At 46.1% G+C, this 16,086-nt stretch overlaps 1 protein-coding gene across 1 annotated transcript; it reads left to right on the forward strand.

The window, feature by feature from the left end:
- The first annotated feature begins 212 nt into the window (after positions 1-212).
- Positions 213-12,167, forward strand: POLR2E (RNA polymerase II subunit E). The gene is made up of 8 exons (XM_029613591.1): positions 213-370; positions 831-1,005; positions 1,123-1,238; positions 2,504-2,584; positions 10,474-10,532; positions 11,109-11,187; positions 11,502-11,580; positions 11,925-12,167. The coding sequence occupies exons 1-7, from the start codon at positions 314-316 to the stop codon at positions 11,565-11,567; spliced, it is 633 nt and encodes a 210-aa protein (XP_029469451.1). The 5' UTR covers positions 213-313; the 3' UTR covers positions 11,568-11,580; positions 11,925-12,167.
- Positions 12,168-16,086: the final 3,919 nt, after the last annotated feature.

A 16,086-nucleotide genomic window follows, 5' to 3' on the forward strand; every position in this document is an offset into this window, starting at 1 on the left:
ACAGAGTATGTTGCTCACACATGCGCAGACGGTTGTTGGCCTCGTACTTGTCGTGGTTGCCCATGTAGATGGGAGTCCTGCAGAGAATGTTGCTGACGCATGCGCAAACGACTGTTAGTCGCTGCTCCGGCACTTGCCGTGGCTACCTGTGTAGGTGGGGGCCCTGAGAAGTATTTTGTTGACGCATGCGCAAATGGTTGTTGGCCGCTGTTCCGGCACTTGTCGTGGTTGCCTGTGTAAGAGGGGGGGTCCTGCAGAGTATGTTTTTGACGCATGCGCAGATTAGTGTGCGTGCACTCTTGCGTTAGCGATCATGGATGATGAGGAAGAGACTTACCGGCTTTGGAAGATTCGTAAAACTATCATGCAGGTGCTGGGGGGGGGGGGGACGGCGTAGAAGTTATATTAACAGATTGTGTTTAGGACGGGGAAGATGCTAAGTTAACTTTATCAACAGAACGTGTCCACGCTATCGCTGTTACTGTTCTGGTGTGTAGGGGGAGGTCACCCACTCTCTGTTACTGTTCTGGTGGTAGGGGTCCTTTGTTTAACCCCCTTACTGTCTTGGAGCGGAAGGCCTTCCATGGGGGCAGGTCAACATGTAGTTTGGCTGGTAGGAGACCTGTGTTTTATTTCTCCCTTTGAAGTTGCCAAGAGCGCTCAGCTCAGGTTCTCCATACCCGCAGCGTGGGGTAGTGTTGGGGACATCTACTTTCCAACAGATGGATAGTGTGGACTCCGGCTCAGTTTCAGGATTGCTTTTTTTCTGCACAGAAGTTTACGGATCTCTAGTTTTTACTGTAGAGTTTAATGCAGAATTGTCTTCCCAGCTCTGCCATGACCGGGGGTATCTAGTGACTCAAGATGAGTTGGATCAAACATTGGATGAGTTTAAAGCTCAATTTGGGGATAAGCCCAGTGAAGGACGTCCACGGCGTACTGACCTCACGGTGCTGGTGGCACATAATGATGACCCAACAGATCAGATGTTTGTCTTTTTTCCAGGTGGGTAACAGGAGGTGATTGTCAGAGGATAGGCATGCATGGACATAATAAGGAATAATAAGTCTATTGATATTTTGTGTGAAAATCAGCTGTTTAGTTGTTGCCATTCTCTTTCAGAGGAACCAAAGGTTGGCATTAAGACTATTAAAATGTACTGCCAGAGAATGCAAGAGGAGAACATTACGAGAGCTTTGATTGTGGTGCAGCAGGGCATGACACCTTCAGCAAAGCAGGTACTGTGTGCCCACCTCTGGATCAGGGATTGCTGATGCTTTGTGCAATGTTTGGGCCTTTTCTTTTGCTTTAAAGTCATGGGTCATTTATTTTTTATTTATTACTCATCTTTTTTTGAATTGTTCACTCAAGGAGGGAGGCAACAGCTTAGATAAAGTACAATAAGTACCAATCAGAGAGAGACAGCAATTTAAATAGCTTTAAGTAAATAAAGGTGTAACAGTCTGGATAAGCAAAATTACAACCAAATAAATAAACAGGCAAATAACCAATGGGAAAACCACATAAATAAATAGATCACACAGCCAGGTGGGCTATATACCCATGGATTCATAGATGCTAAAAGGAGTCAGATATACACCTATATGGGTGAGAACTTGGAAGATTGTTATTCCATCATAAGTAGAATGATTGGTTATACTTTTTGTAAAATCAATTATGTAAAATTTCTCACGTAGCTGGTAAATTATTATAACAATCCAAAGAAATCATTGTTTTTAGATATGATTGTGTGATACCTTGTTCTTGCTCTCATTCTTGTTAGAAGATTCTGCAATATTCCCAAGTGTCATGACTTTCTTATCCATTTATCTTAGACAATTACGCCTTATTTTATGATTTGATTTCTCAGAGACTTTGCAAGTTTATCAGTGTTATTATTCGAATCTGTTTTCCATGTTTTCCAAGTTCTATAACCTTGTTATATGTACCGCCTCTTGGCATAATTTTTATGTTTCAATGTAAACCGATGTGATCTGTATTTTAATACAGGAACACCGGTATATAAAAATCTAAAAATAAATAAATAAATAAATGTAATTTTAGTATAAAAACTGATATTACACACCAGCCAGAAACAAAGTGCTGTATGAGCTAGAATATCACTGCTAGCTATGGTCTCCCCAGTCTGGCACAGACTTGACATCAAGGTACCCCCTCACCTACTTCATCTTTACATGCAGAGGTTCTGAAGACAAGTTAGACTCTTATGGAAAAGTATGGGGTCCTTATTGGTCAAGCCATGGAGATGCGTGAATGTCGCTGATTTATATTGGCTTGGTTGGGTGGGAACAGTTTTTAGATAAGGGTGTGTTTCATTTATTAGCACACTCAAATATACATTATCTACTTGCCATGAAATATTTTGTTCTTTCTATGATAGATAAAAGGTTAAAAAATAGACTCAAGCTTGAAGTTTGTATGCTCTGCTGTGAATTTTTCATTTCTGACCTACAGTGATCCTTTTTCTGCTGGTTTATTTCAGTCGCTCGTAGACATGGCTCCAAAATACATACTTGAGCAATTTCTACAACAGGAGCTACTTATCAATATCACAGAACACGAGGTGAGTATCATCCTCTTCCCTGCTTCTGTTTTATCTTGCATACCTTGTGGTCTATGATAGGAGAGCTATCACCCCCTTCCCTGTACGTACCAGGATCAGTCCAGACAGTGGGTGGTCCCCCCCTCCAGCAGATGGAGTCAGAGCAAAAACTGAGAGGGCGCTCTCTCATAAGCTGGTGCGCCCTTTGCATCCCCAGTATTTCTCTGACTCCAGCAGATGTAGGTTACACCTTCGGTTCCCCAGTTACTTTAAACAAATTACTATTTGGACAATGTATTTTTCTTTTCTCTAATACTCTTTCCTGGAGGGATCATAAGTTAAAAAAAAAAATAATAATTTCCTCTGTGGACAGTTCTGCTGAAGACTTGCAGGCAGAACTTTTGCTCATGTCATTTTCATTAGTTATTGCTGTTTCTGTTATTTGGGGGAAAGTTGTAAATTTTACCTTTTTACAGGATTGTATTTGGCTGCCTTAGAGATGAATGTTGGTGGTCCAACCTCTCCCCCTCGATAACGACCTGCTGCCTGAGATGCCGTTCCCTCGGGACAATCCTAAAGTTTCAGAGACGCAGCATTCCTCTGACTTATAAAAACAAAAAAACGCTCGAGTGAGTGGGTCGTTTCGTTTGCAGTGCAGGCACAGAATTTCTTTTTCTGATCTCCCTTGCTGCTGGCAGCCTCCGGAGGTATTCTGCTGTTTCAGCTCCCTTCTTACCTCCATGCCAATTCCATCGTGATGCAGCGCCTGTGGAGAGCCCGGATCGCGGCTCTCATGGGAAGGCCTGTGTGCCAGGTGCCTCCCCGGCAGGGAGGGCACCTCGAGGCTTCAGGGGTGGTCTGTTTCGCATGCAAACGCGCGCCAGGCTCAGGGGAGGTCGGCCCCGTTCCCGTCAACATGGGAACTGCGGCCATTTTGGATCCAAACACAACTGTTCCGGTGCAGCCTCCTGCTGACTCGGACCCAGACCGAGCTTCTTCGCCACCGATTCTTACTCCGGCTCACCTCCCCGACGCAGAGCCACCATCGGAAGACCCTCCTGCTCCCCCTCTTTCCATCCCTCCCCTGGAGCCTTTTTCTACAGAATTTATTCTGTTGATGCACAATGCTTATCTGGCAAGGCTCAACCAGCACCAGGACCCTGCCCTGGCCCCCCCTCCACCTAAAGTGATCAGACTGGGGGGACCCCCCCCCCCCCCGGATCTGGCAGGGGTTTCTCAGGGCTCTGTACCGCCACGTGGAGGTACAGCACCAGGGTCTCCTCCTTGTCCTTCAGTACCAGTGGCTCCTCTGGGGTCTTCTCAGGTTCGAGGACCGTTCCTGATCCTCCGGCTGACCTGGCAGTGGACCCGGATTTGGATGACCCTAGTCCTTTGGTGCATGTTGAGGGGGATGAGCCTCGGGTCATGCGGCTTTTTCAGAGGGATGAGATGGACCCGCTTATTTTGCATGTCCTGGCCGAATTGGATATCAAGGCTCCCCAGGAGGCCCCTGGACCCAGCGCTGCGACAAAGAAGGGGGACCTGGTCCTGGCAGGCCTCCGGCCTCCATCGAAGACCTTTCCTTTTTCATCATATGCTCCTCCAATTGTTGTCCAGGGAGTGGGAGCCTCCGGAGGCTTCTCTGCGGGTTGGCAGAGCGATGGGCAAGCTGTACCTGCTCCCGGAGGAGTCCCTTGACCTGCTGATGGTATGTGGATGCTTCAGTATTGGCATTCACGAAGAGGACTATTATTCCAGTGACTGGAGGAGCAGCCCTCGGAGACCTGCAGGACCGCAAACTTGAGGTTTACTTGAAGAGGGGTTTTTTTTTAGGTCTCCGCCCTGGGTGTTAGGGCTGCGGTGTGCAGCTCCCTAATGCAGAGAGCAGGTCTTCGGTGGGTCCAACAACTGCTGAGCACGCAACAGCTTCTTCCAGGGGAGGCACAGCAGGCGGAACGACTAGAGGCCAACCTGATGGAGGCCTACCTTCACATCCCGGTCCGCCAGGAACATCAGAGATTTCTTCGTCTCAACATTCTGGGATGACACTTTTAGTTTCGAGCACTCCCATTCAGTCTTGCCACGCACATTTACCAAGATCATGGTGATAGTGGCGGCCTTCCTCCGGTGGGAGGGAGTCCTAGTCCACCTGTACCTGGATGACTGGCTCATTCGGGCAAAGTCGGAGAACCTGTGTGTGATAGTGGTCAACCGGGTCTTGTTGGTTCTCACCTCCCTCAGGTGGATAGTCAATTTCTCAAAGAGCAACCTCAAGCCCTCTCAGGTCCTCGAATTCTTAGGAGCACGCTTCCAACACTCGTGTGGGCAAAGTTCTGTTACCCAAGGCCCGTGCACTCAAGCTAATGGGTCAAGTCCAACATCTATTATCTCTCATGGTCCCCATGGCCTGGGATTATCTCCAGGTTCTGGGCACTATGGCGTCAACTATAGATTTGGTTCCCTGGGCTTTTGCGCATATGCGTCCTTTGCAGAAAGCTGTGCTATCCCGCTGGAAGCCGATCTCGGAGGATTTTGACACCCTTACCACTTTCCGATGTTATCAACAGCATGCAGTGGTGGCTCTCTCTCGCCCACCTGTTGAAGGGGATGCCCTTACAGACACCTTAGTAGATTGTTGTGACAACGGATGCCAGCCTCTCCGGCTGGGGAGTGGTGTGTCAGAATCAGTCTACCCAGGGACGTTGGACCGCAGTCCAGTCTCAGTAGCACATCAATCGTCTAGCGACCCGAGTGGTCTGTCTAGCTCTCAAGACTTTTCTGCCCTTGATCCATTGCAAAGCTGTGCAAGTCCTCTCCAACAATTCCACCACGGTAGCTTATATCAGTCACCAGGGGGGCACCAGGAGTCATTCGGTTGCCCTGGAAGCCAGCAAGCTGCTAGCCTGGGCGGCTAGCAGCCTCCCACATTGTGGGGAAGGAGAACTCTCAAGCCGACTTCCTGAGTCATCAGCATCTAGATCCCGGAGAGTGGGAGTGGTCCGGAGAGGCGATGGATTTGATCGTGCACAAGTGGGGGGTCCCTCACTTTGACCTGATGACTACTCTGAGCAATGCAAAGGACCCCAGATTCTTCAGCCACAGAAGGGAGCACTGCTCAGAAGGAGTGGATGCACTGGTCCTACCCTGGCCTCACAATGTCCTCCTTTACATGTTCCCACCTTAGCCTCTGGTGGGAAAGGTACTCAGAAGAATAGAACTCCCCAAGGGGCCGGTCGTCCTCATGGCGCCGGAGTGGCCTCTGAGACCGTAGTTTACAGATCTGGTGAATTTCGCTACGGACGGTCCTCTCCGCCTCGGCCATCTGCCAAACCTGCTCAGACAGGGTCCAGTATTTTTCGATCAGGCAGATTGCTTTTGTCTAGCGGCCTGGCTTTTGAGCAGCGGCGACTAAGGAAGAAGGGTTATAAGGAGGAGGTTATCTCCACTCTGTTGCGGGCCCGTAAGACTTCTACCTCTCTGGCTTATATTCGGGTATGGAGAGTGTTTGAGACTGTGCGCTGAGTCTGGAGTTCTGGCACGTAAGGCTTCGGTGTCCCAGGTTCTCTCCTTCCTGCAGAATGGTCTCTCCAAAGGTTTGTCTTTCAATTCCTTGCGGGTAGAGGTTTTAGTGCTCTGTTCCCTCCTTGGGCGGGTCGATGGTTACACGTTGGCGACCCATCCGGATGTCATTCAGTTTCTCAGGGGGGCTAAGCACTTGAACCCGCCTGCCCGGGCTACTTGACCGTCGTGGAGCCTTAACTTGATACTTTGCGAGGCGCCCTTCGAGCCCCTTCGGCGAGCCATACTTAAGGGTCTGACCCTTAAGACTGTCTTTCTGGTTTCTATTTCCTCAGCCAGGAGAGTGTCCAAACTCCAAACCCTGTCTTATAGGGAGCCTTTCCTTTGCTTTTCTGATTCAGGTGTTTCCCTCCAAACAGTCCCATCCTCCCTGCCAAAGGTTGTGTCCTCCTTTCATGTAAATCAGTCAGTGGAGATCTCTGCTTTTTCTCAAGAGAACATTGCGAACACGCCTGGCGCGGATCTACTGCGCCTTGATGTGAAGAGGGTCCTACTGCAATATTTGCAGGTGACGAATGATTTTCGAGTCTCTGATCATCTCTTTGTCTTATGGAGCGGGCTGAGTAAGGGGAATAAGGCTTCTAAAGCTACTATCGCTCGCTGGCTAAAAGAGGCGATTGCGTCGGTGTATATTTGTCGGGGCCGGTCAGTTCTGGAGAGCTTAAAGGCTACTCTTTACGTTCTCAGGCTACCTCTTGGGCGGAGAGTCTGCCAGTCTCGCCGCACAAAATCTGCAGAGCAGCTACTTGGAAATCCCTCCATACCTTTGCGCATCATTATCGCCTCGATGTTCTGGCGCCAGTCTTTGGTTCTTTTGGCAGACAGGTACTTCGAGTGGGACTTCCAGGCGTCTGGACTGATCCGGGTACGTACAGGGAAAGGAAAATTGGTTCTTACCTGCTAATTTTCGTTCCTGTGGTACCACGGATCAGTCCAGAGTCCTGCCCTGACTACATCTACATTGCTACGTCTGCTCGGAGTTTTTCTTTCACAGGTTCTTTTTGGGATTCTCTACTTCCTATTTGAGCTTTAAGACACTGGAAGTTCATCCGAATTGTAAGGCACCGGAGGTATCTGCTATATATATATTGATAAGAACATAAGAACATGTCATACTGGGTCAGACCAAGGGTCCATCAAGCTCAGCATCCTGTTTCCAACAGTGGCCAATCCAGGCCATAAGAACCTGGCAAGTACCCAAAAACTAAGTCTATTCCATGTTAATGTTGCTAATAATAGCGGTGGTTATTATCTAAGTCAACTTAATCAACAGCAGGCAATGGACTTCTCATCCAAGAACTTATCTAATCCTTATTTAAACACAGCTATACTAACTGCACTAACCACATCCTCTGGCAACAAATTCCAGAGTTTAATTGTGCGTTGAGTGAAAAAGAACTTTCTCCGATTAGTTTTAAATGTGCCCCATGCTAACTTCATGGAGTGCCCCCTAGTCCTTCTATTATCTGAAAGAGTAAATAACCGATTCACATCTACCCGTTCTAGACCTCTCATGATTTTAAACACCTCTATCATATCCCCCCTCAGCCGTCTTTTCTCCAAGCTGAACAGCCCTAACCTCTTTAGTCTTTCCTCATAGGGGAGCTGTTCCATCCCCTTTATCATTTTGGTAGCCCTTCTCTGTACGTTCTCCATCGCAATTATATCTTTTTTGAGATGCTGCGACCAGAATTGTACACAGTATTCAAGGTGCGGTCTCACCATGGAGCGATACAGAGGCATTATGACATTTTCCGTTTTATTCACCATTCCCTTTCTAATAATTCCCAACATTCTGTTTGCTTTTTTGACTGCTGTGTAAGAGCATTTTTCATACCTGTTTGCATTTCTTGTTTCATTTTGATAGTTACAGTTTACTTGCTTGATCTTATCCTGGTTCTCTATGCTATTTTGGCTGCTTTGATATGATTATTCTGAAGGGACGCAGGGTGAGCACTGTCCTGTTATAGGATACCTTTTCAGTTTTTCTCTGTCTCCCTCTGCTGGACAGGAGGCTCAACCCACTGTCTGGACTGATCCGTGGTACTACAGGAACGAAAATTAGCAGGTAAGAACCAATTTTCTTATTCCTTACCTGCTAATTTTCGTTCCTGTAGTACCATGGATCAGTCCAGACGCCCACCCTAAGGATGTTTTGGAAAAATTTTCAGCTCGACTGTCTAATCTTTTCAGGACTGACTAAGCGTTCTTGTTGCAAGTTTGCATTTATACATGTTTACAGCTATTGTTCAATTGTTTTGATCCATCCAAGAGATTTCTTTCTGGCTTTGATTTTCTTTATACTGAGGGGATGCAGAGGGCGCACCAGCTTATGAGAGAGCACCCTCTCAGTTTTTGCTCTGACTCCATCTGCTGGAAGGGGGAACAATCCACTGTCTGGACTGATCCATGGTACTACAGGAACGAAAATTAGGTAAGGAATAATTTTCTTTTCTCCGCTCCCTGTACACTTGTCCTGTCACAAATTACTTATAGGCCGATGCAATATGATCGCGTAAAAAAACGTGCATCCAAAGTGGGCGCATGTGTGTGTTTGAACGTACACACATCCACCTCTCCTGGGTGCTCGATGCTATAGGCAAATGAGCTGCCGCACTAAAAGGATGACCAATGGATAATTTGTGTGTCCCTAGCACTCTGCATCGGGGATCCAGGAGAGTGGCTGTGCATCCACAACAGCCTGGCCAGAGGCCCCCACCCTTTTCCCAAGCAAGGCTGTTCCCAATTGGTCCTTTTCACTGTTACTTGTCAGTGAAAAGACCAATCCCCTTTCAGGACAGCCTTCTGAAAGGAGACTGGACCATTCACTGTCACATGTCAGTGAAAGGACCAATTGGCAGTAAGTGAAGAAGTAAATAAATTTAATATTAAGTGTTGGGTACCTAATATTATTCACTCCTTCAATTGGGCCAGAACTTGGGGATGCTGCTTTCTGTGGTTCCGCCTACTGTCTCGTGACAATGCTAATCGGAGGAACCACAAGAAAGAGGAATTTTTTTTTGGCTGAGCCCTTGAGCGTGGCATGATTCTGCTTTCTTTGGCTCCTCCTACTTAGTATCGCAACGATACTAATAGGAGGAATCATAGGATTTATTTATTTTTTTGGTGAACCCTTGCTCATATCTTGCTTTAACATCTGCTCCCGGGCAAGCATTAGATATTCTGCGTTAAAATAGGCGCCTTGGCCGCACAACAATTTTTGGCATTGCAGGGTAATAGCCTCATCTACATAGCGCTCATCACATGCAAATTCTATTAGCTACGCATGTTTTGGACGCCCTAATCCCCGTATTGCATCGGGATGAAAGTTAAGTGTGTCCAACTGTGTGTTAAGTGGCTCGCTGACCTGAGTGCCCGATATTGCAACAGCTTGATAGTGTCACTACCTTCTCTACACCCAGCACTCTCAGCATAACTCCTGACCATGAGGTGGCACTACCTTCTCTGCTCTTGGTGCTCTCTGCACAGCTCTCAGAAGATTTGTTGAATCCCCACTACTCTGCATGAGGACTCTGAGTGTGCATACGGTATTCTGAATTCAGGCCATGCATACTGGCATTCTGCCCAGGAGCTCTGACCTAGGGGGCTAATCTCACTGAGGTCTATACTGGGGGCTATCTGAGGGGCTTATCGCCTGTGTGCACAATATAAACACACACAATTATTGGGATTATACCTGGGGGCTTGAACCCAGGAGCTTATTCCCTACACAAATAGCCACTCACAAACTTTGGTTCAATACATCTCGGCTCCAGGTACTTAGGAAAGCAAGTTTATTTGAGCAATAGGAGGATAGAATAAATAACATCAGATCCATGCAGAAATAATGGTAGATAATGACAATTGCTACATTACATATATATATCATTCAGAAGTTCTCTCTCTCTTATTTCTCCTTATACCCTAAATGCTTGGGAAAAGCAGCGATGTTCTCTCACTCTGGGTTATCATTAATTTCAGGCACAGCTGAATGGCCTTAACTTTTACTAAAACCTGAGAGACAGCGAATTGCTTGCTTTCTAATTATAGATCTTCTGGAATAACTAGAATACATTCTTGCCTGTTTGTTTATAAGCATTTCACAGTGCAAAACAGCAAATATGAGTTCATTCCGAGGTTGGCCTGTGGTCTGTGTCTGGGTGAGAACTCTGAATCCATACGGCCCAACCTGCATGCCCATCCTCAGCCAAAGAAATAAAAAATGACTCCAACATATGGTGGTGCTGGTGGTGATGCACGCTGAGTTTTCCTGAGATCAGCTGCAAGAATCAACTGCTTGCTAGAATGAACTCTTCCCTTTGCTTTTACAGCTGGTACCGGAACATGTGGTGATGACAAAGGATGAAGTAACAGAGCTGTTGGCCAGATAGTATCCTTTTTCTGTGGAGTGATGTGCCTTTTCTGCAGGGTGCTGCTGTTACAGCTGAGGTAGGGGGCAGCCTGTAGTGTCTGGAATCCCTGGTTCAAGAATGTTGTCTTCAGTTGCACTGAGATGCACTTTTCAGCCTTGTGCATTTACTCAGTATTCTGTGCTAACTTTAACCAGGAGGAGTAGACTAGTTGGGGGAAACTCCTGGGGTTATGCCACAGGCTTTCTGTGTGTTTGCAGACATTTGCTTTCTGCCCATCACAAATTCATTAGCAGTCCAATGATTCTGACCTGTAGAGTTCATGCAAGGAGTTGGGTGAGAGAATGCCCCCCATGTCTGAAATGCTGTTAGTCATGTTTGGATGAAACATACAATATAAATTTAGTTTGGTACAGGATAATACATAGTAACTTTATTTAAATGACTAGGAGAACTGTTATCCTGTTTTATTCACTGGTTTTCTCACAATAAAGGCTCTGTGTGCTTCTAACTTGTTTCCTGTATGTAATCCCATTTGGGCCTCCTCTATTGCCTGTCAGTTCATCAGCATGGTATTTTCCTTACCTGTATCTCAGCAAGCTGAGAGAGTCCCAGCTGCCCAGGATTCAGGCAGGAGATCCTGTGGCTCGCTACTTTGGAATAAAACGTGGGCAGGTGAGCTGCTTTATTTGAGGACCTTGGAGAGGTGAAGCAGCCATTGTGTTAAGTTTGGGGGAAAAAAAAATCTTTATTTGGTAGGAGGAGTTAATGCTCTTGAATTGGAATAAATGCTGGGATGAGTGTTTATGAAGGACACCTTGAGTTGAGATGTATTTTGCATGAGATTTATTGCATCTTACTGTACAGCTCATTCCAGAGACATGGCTCCTAGCTCCCTCTCCCAGACTAGTCTGCAGAAAACCCAACCACACCCTGCATTCAAGTGTCCCATGGCCTGCTCCTGCTGACTTCTAGCTTTCATGCCGTAGGTAGTGAAGATTATTAGACCCAGTGAAACTGCGGGGCGATACATCACTTACAGACTGGTACAGTAACTGGATCTGCCAGGTAGGTCATCTCTGCAGATTGCAGTAAGATATTCAGGTATCCCACTGTCATGTTCAGACCCTTGTGTAGATGCACCAGCGTGCTGGGTCTGGGAGGGAGGGCTGCCTTTTCTTGCATAGCTGTCAGCTGATTGTGCTTGGGTCTATCTGCGTAGGGGCATGCAAGTAGTATGGCAGGAGGGGAGGGTGGCATGTGGTCTTGGTCTGCAGGAATTGTTGTGAGAGGGGGTGGGAGTTGCAGTTCACTTATTTAGCAGCTGTGGTTTCTCTGTGGGGGACGGACGGACAGGAGGGGGTTGAAGAATAACCAGTGATTTTCTTTTCTTTTCTTTTTTTTCTTTTAAGTGTTCACATAGAGAATAAGATGACCGACCAATCTCCACTGCCCCATGGGTTGTGATGGAAGTCTGTCCTGGGTTTAGCGTGACCATGGCACATGAACGTGTCACCATTGAGACAATGTTTAATCTTGCATCTGGTTTTAATTTTACGTGTGTGGAAATCTTTCTGTTGGCTCTGTTCATTTGTTTCCTATCAGACACTGTGTGTTCTGAAATTGTTAAAATAAATGGTGTATTTTTCCTTGAATTTGCACTATTTATGGTAAGAGATAGGTAATAGCTGGATCTGGATCTAGATTTTCTGCAGGGTTACAGTCCACACATTGTTCATCTGTAACCTCCTTCTTCCATTCCATATTCTGATGCACTTTACAGGGTCTGATGAATGCAGCTACTGAGGGAGCACCTGCCAATACTGTCATCCTCCCAGACCCCTTGCCCCATAACCTTGGGATCATTTTCAGCTGTTCTCTTCTTCTCTACACACATCCAAAACACTACTAAAATGTTTTTATCCATAACCTCGCCAAAATATGTCCCTTCTTTTCTGAACACAGTGCCAGAATCCCTATCCACTCTCTCTTCACCTCCTGCTACCTTGATCTGTTCCTCCTGGGTCTCCCAGTCAACCATCTCTCTCCTCTACAATCTACCTCAATTCAACCATGTGACAGTTTTTCAGCAATGTCATTACCCCATTATAACCAGGGCCCCAGGTCTGCATCCATGTAGGGGCTGCAGAATTTGTTACAGGAGACCGGGGGGGGGGGGGGGGTGTTGGGTTATGCGGGGAAGGTAAAAGGCAGTTGTCTCATGGCTGTGTTTTCAACTCCTACTGCACCCCTTCCTCCCTCCTCTTTACATGCTGAATGTGCAGGAGGGGCAGCGCATTGAGCCGTGTCGTCCTCTGCTGCTTTCGGCCGTGTGAGACATTGTACAGTCCTGCAGTTGAAAGCAGCAGAGGCGAGGGACCCAGCCCGATGTGGTGCTGCTGATTTTTCTCATCCTTGTGGGCAGTCCATGGAAATCTTCAGCTCAACATGTGGCGGCAGTCCAAAAGCAAATAGAATTTATTTATGAACATTTGATTTTCCTTCTCTTCCCAACGTTGGTCTCAAGGTAGATTACACTACATTTAAGTGAAGGGATGCATTAGAATAGTTTATAGCTGAATCGGAATTTACAATTAAAGTTACGTTCTCAGAAATGCTTCCCTGTGGCATGCGCAGGACCCCAGAGGCAGGCTCAGCTCCAGTCTCAATGATGGTTTGGGGTAGTAACCGCCATAACAAGCAAGCTACTCCCCGCTTTTTTGTGAATGCCAATCTTTTTTTCCACATTCATTCACGTCCTCTAGACTTTATGGATCTACAGTGTTTATCCCACACCCCTTTGAAGTCTTTCACAGTTTTGGTCTTCACCACTTCCTCTGGAAGGGCATTCCAGGCATCCAGCACCCTCTCCGTGAAGAAATACTTTCTGACATTGGTTCTGAGTCTTCCTCCCTGGAAGCCTCCCACACCCAATGTTGCCAAAGAGACAGAGACAAGATGGAGGTGGTCCAGAGAAGGGTGACCAAAAAGGTGGAAGGTCTTCATCTAATGACTTATGAGGAGAGATTGAAGAATCTAAATATGTACACCCTGGAGGAAAGGAGGAGCAGAGGTCATATGATACAGACTTTCAGATACTTAAAAGGTTTCAACGAGCCAAAGACAATGACAAACCTTTTCCGTCGGAAAAAAATAAGCAGAACCCGGGGTCATGAGTTGAAGCTCCAGGGAGGAAGACTCAGAACCAATGTCAGGAAGTATTTCTTCACTGAGAGGGTGGTGGATGCCTGGAATGCCCTTCTGGAGGAAGTGGTGAAGACCAGAACTGTGAAGGACTTCAAAGGGGTGTGGGATAAACACTGTGGATCCATAACGTCTAGAGGACATGAACGAAGAACGGGTGGCTCATGGGAACGATGGCTACTACCTGGAGATAATACCCTTATTCAATAAACATACACACAACTAATGCGACTCCAACATTGCTCCAAGCTTCAACGGCAAGAGGAAATGTGGAAAAAGATTTGCATTCACAAAAAGCGGGGAGTAGCTTGCTTGTTACGGCGGTTACTACCCCAAACCAAATAAGCTTGATACTTCACTTTCAATGCATATCCAGCATAGCTCTCTGCTTCAAGGGCAGGGGAGAAAGTCTCATACTACGTGCATATCCAGCATAGCTCTCTGCTTCTACGGCAGGGGAGAAAGTCTGATACTTCGTGCAAATCCAGCACAGCTCTCTGCTTCAACGGCAGGGGGAATGAAGAAAAGTGGATCTATATACAGACAACAACCAACAGGGACTGAGTCACATAGGGTAGACAAATGGGCATGGGTGTAGCTTGCTTATTGCGGCGGTTACTACCCCTAACTAATTTAAGCTATATATTACACTTAGATGCAGCTCCAACACTGCTCCTTGCATTAATGGTGGGGGTGGAAGGGAAATAGAACCAAAGGGTTACTAAGAACCAAGAGTAACAGATAAGTATGAGAAAAAAAAAATGCAAAGCTTGCTGGGCAGACTGGATGGGCCGTTTGGTCTTCTTCTGCCGTCATTTCTATGTTTCTATATAAGTTCTACATTATGCAGTTTCCTTTTTTCTTAAGTGGTTTGATACAGTCATTGGTTCTTATGTTAAAGGTTATGATATTTTTCATTCTGCTATGGTATGGGTTATACTGAAGGATCGCAGGTGGCACACCAGTGTAAGAGGGGGTGCCTTTCAGGTTTTTTTTTCTCTGACTCCATCTGCTGGAAGGGAGACACAACCCAGTGGTCTGGACTGATCCTTGGTACTACAGGAACGAAAATTAGCAGGTACGAACCAATTTTCCTGTCTACTTCATATGTTCAAGTGTGGCATGTTTTCTTTGACCTTCTACCAAATGACCATCAGGACTGATTGAAGAGTTGGGCTACTCTCCTAATTGGGGTTGTCCGAGTAATAACAACTTTGGGCCTTAAAAGGTCTTCATTAGTTCTGAGTATATTTCTTGGGATGTTGATAACTTTTCAACATCACTTTTTATTCCCCTGTCTGTGCTCTCTTTAATTTGTACAGTATGCTGATACATATAATAAAGTAAACCAAATCTTTTAAATTAACAAAAAACCAGTGGCTACATTGGGTGTGGGAGGCTTCCAGGGAGGAAGACTCAGAACCAATGTCAGGAAATATTTCTTCACGGAGAGGGTGGTGGATGCCTGAAATGCCCTTCCAGAGGAAGTGGTGAAGACCAAAACTGTGAAGGACTTCAAAGGGGTGTGGGATAAACACTGTGGATCCATAAAGTCTAGAGGACGTGAATGAATGTGGAAAAAAGGATTTGAATTCACAAAAAAGCGGGAAGTAGCTTGCTTGTTACGGCGGTTACTACCCCAAACCAAATAAGCCTGATACTTCACTTTCAATGCATATCCAGCATAGCTCTCTGCTTCAACGGCAGGGGAGAAAGACTGATAATTCATGCATATCCAGCATAGCTCTCTGCTTCAACGGCAGGGGGAATGAAGAAAAGATCTATAGACAGACAACAATGAACAAGGACTGAATTACATAGCCTGGGTAAACAAATAAGCATGGGTATAGCTTGCTTATTGCAGCGGTTACTATCCCTAACTAAGCTAGATATTTCACTTAGATGCAGCTCCAACACTGCTCTCTGCATTAATGGTGGGGGTAGAAGGGAAATGGAACCAAAAGGTTACTAAGAGCCAAGAGTAACAGATAGGTATGAGAAAAAAAAAGTGTGAAGCTTGCTGGGCAGACTGGATGGGCCGTTTGGTCTTCTTCTGCTGTTATTTCTATGTTTCTATGAATATGAATGGTATGAAGGGGGAAGGGTGGAGTTGGTGTGAGGAAGTAAGGAATGAGGGGTGTGTGTGAAGGAGCTGGGTGTAGAAGGGGGGGGGGGAGGTATGTGAGGATTAAAATGCTTTGAAAAAGTTAGTGTGTTTGATAGTACTCTAAAAGTGGGGGTGGTGCAATTGTTCTTTTTATACAATTGTTGTCACTTGAGTATTCAGTGTTATGGATTATGGAAGGAAGTTATTGTATTTGTATAATGATGCATCCCATACAATAAAGAATGTAAAAAAAAAATTGGCAT

Source organism: Rhinatrema bivittatum, chromosome 8 (genome assembly GCF_901001135.1).
Source record: "Rhinatrema bivittatum chromosome 8, aRhiBiv1.1, whole genome shotgun sequence".
NCBI lineage: Eukaryota > Metazoa > Chordata > Amphibia > Gymnophiona > Rhinatrematidae > Rhinatrema > Rhinatrema bivittatum.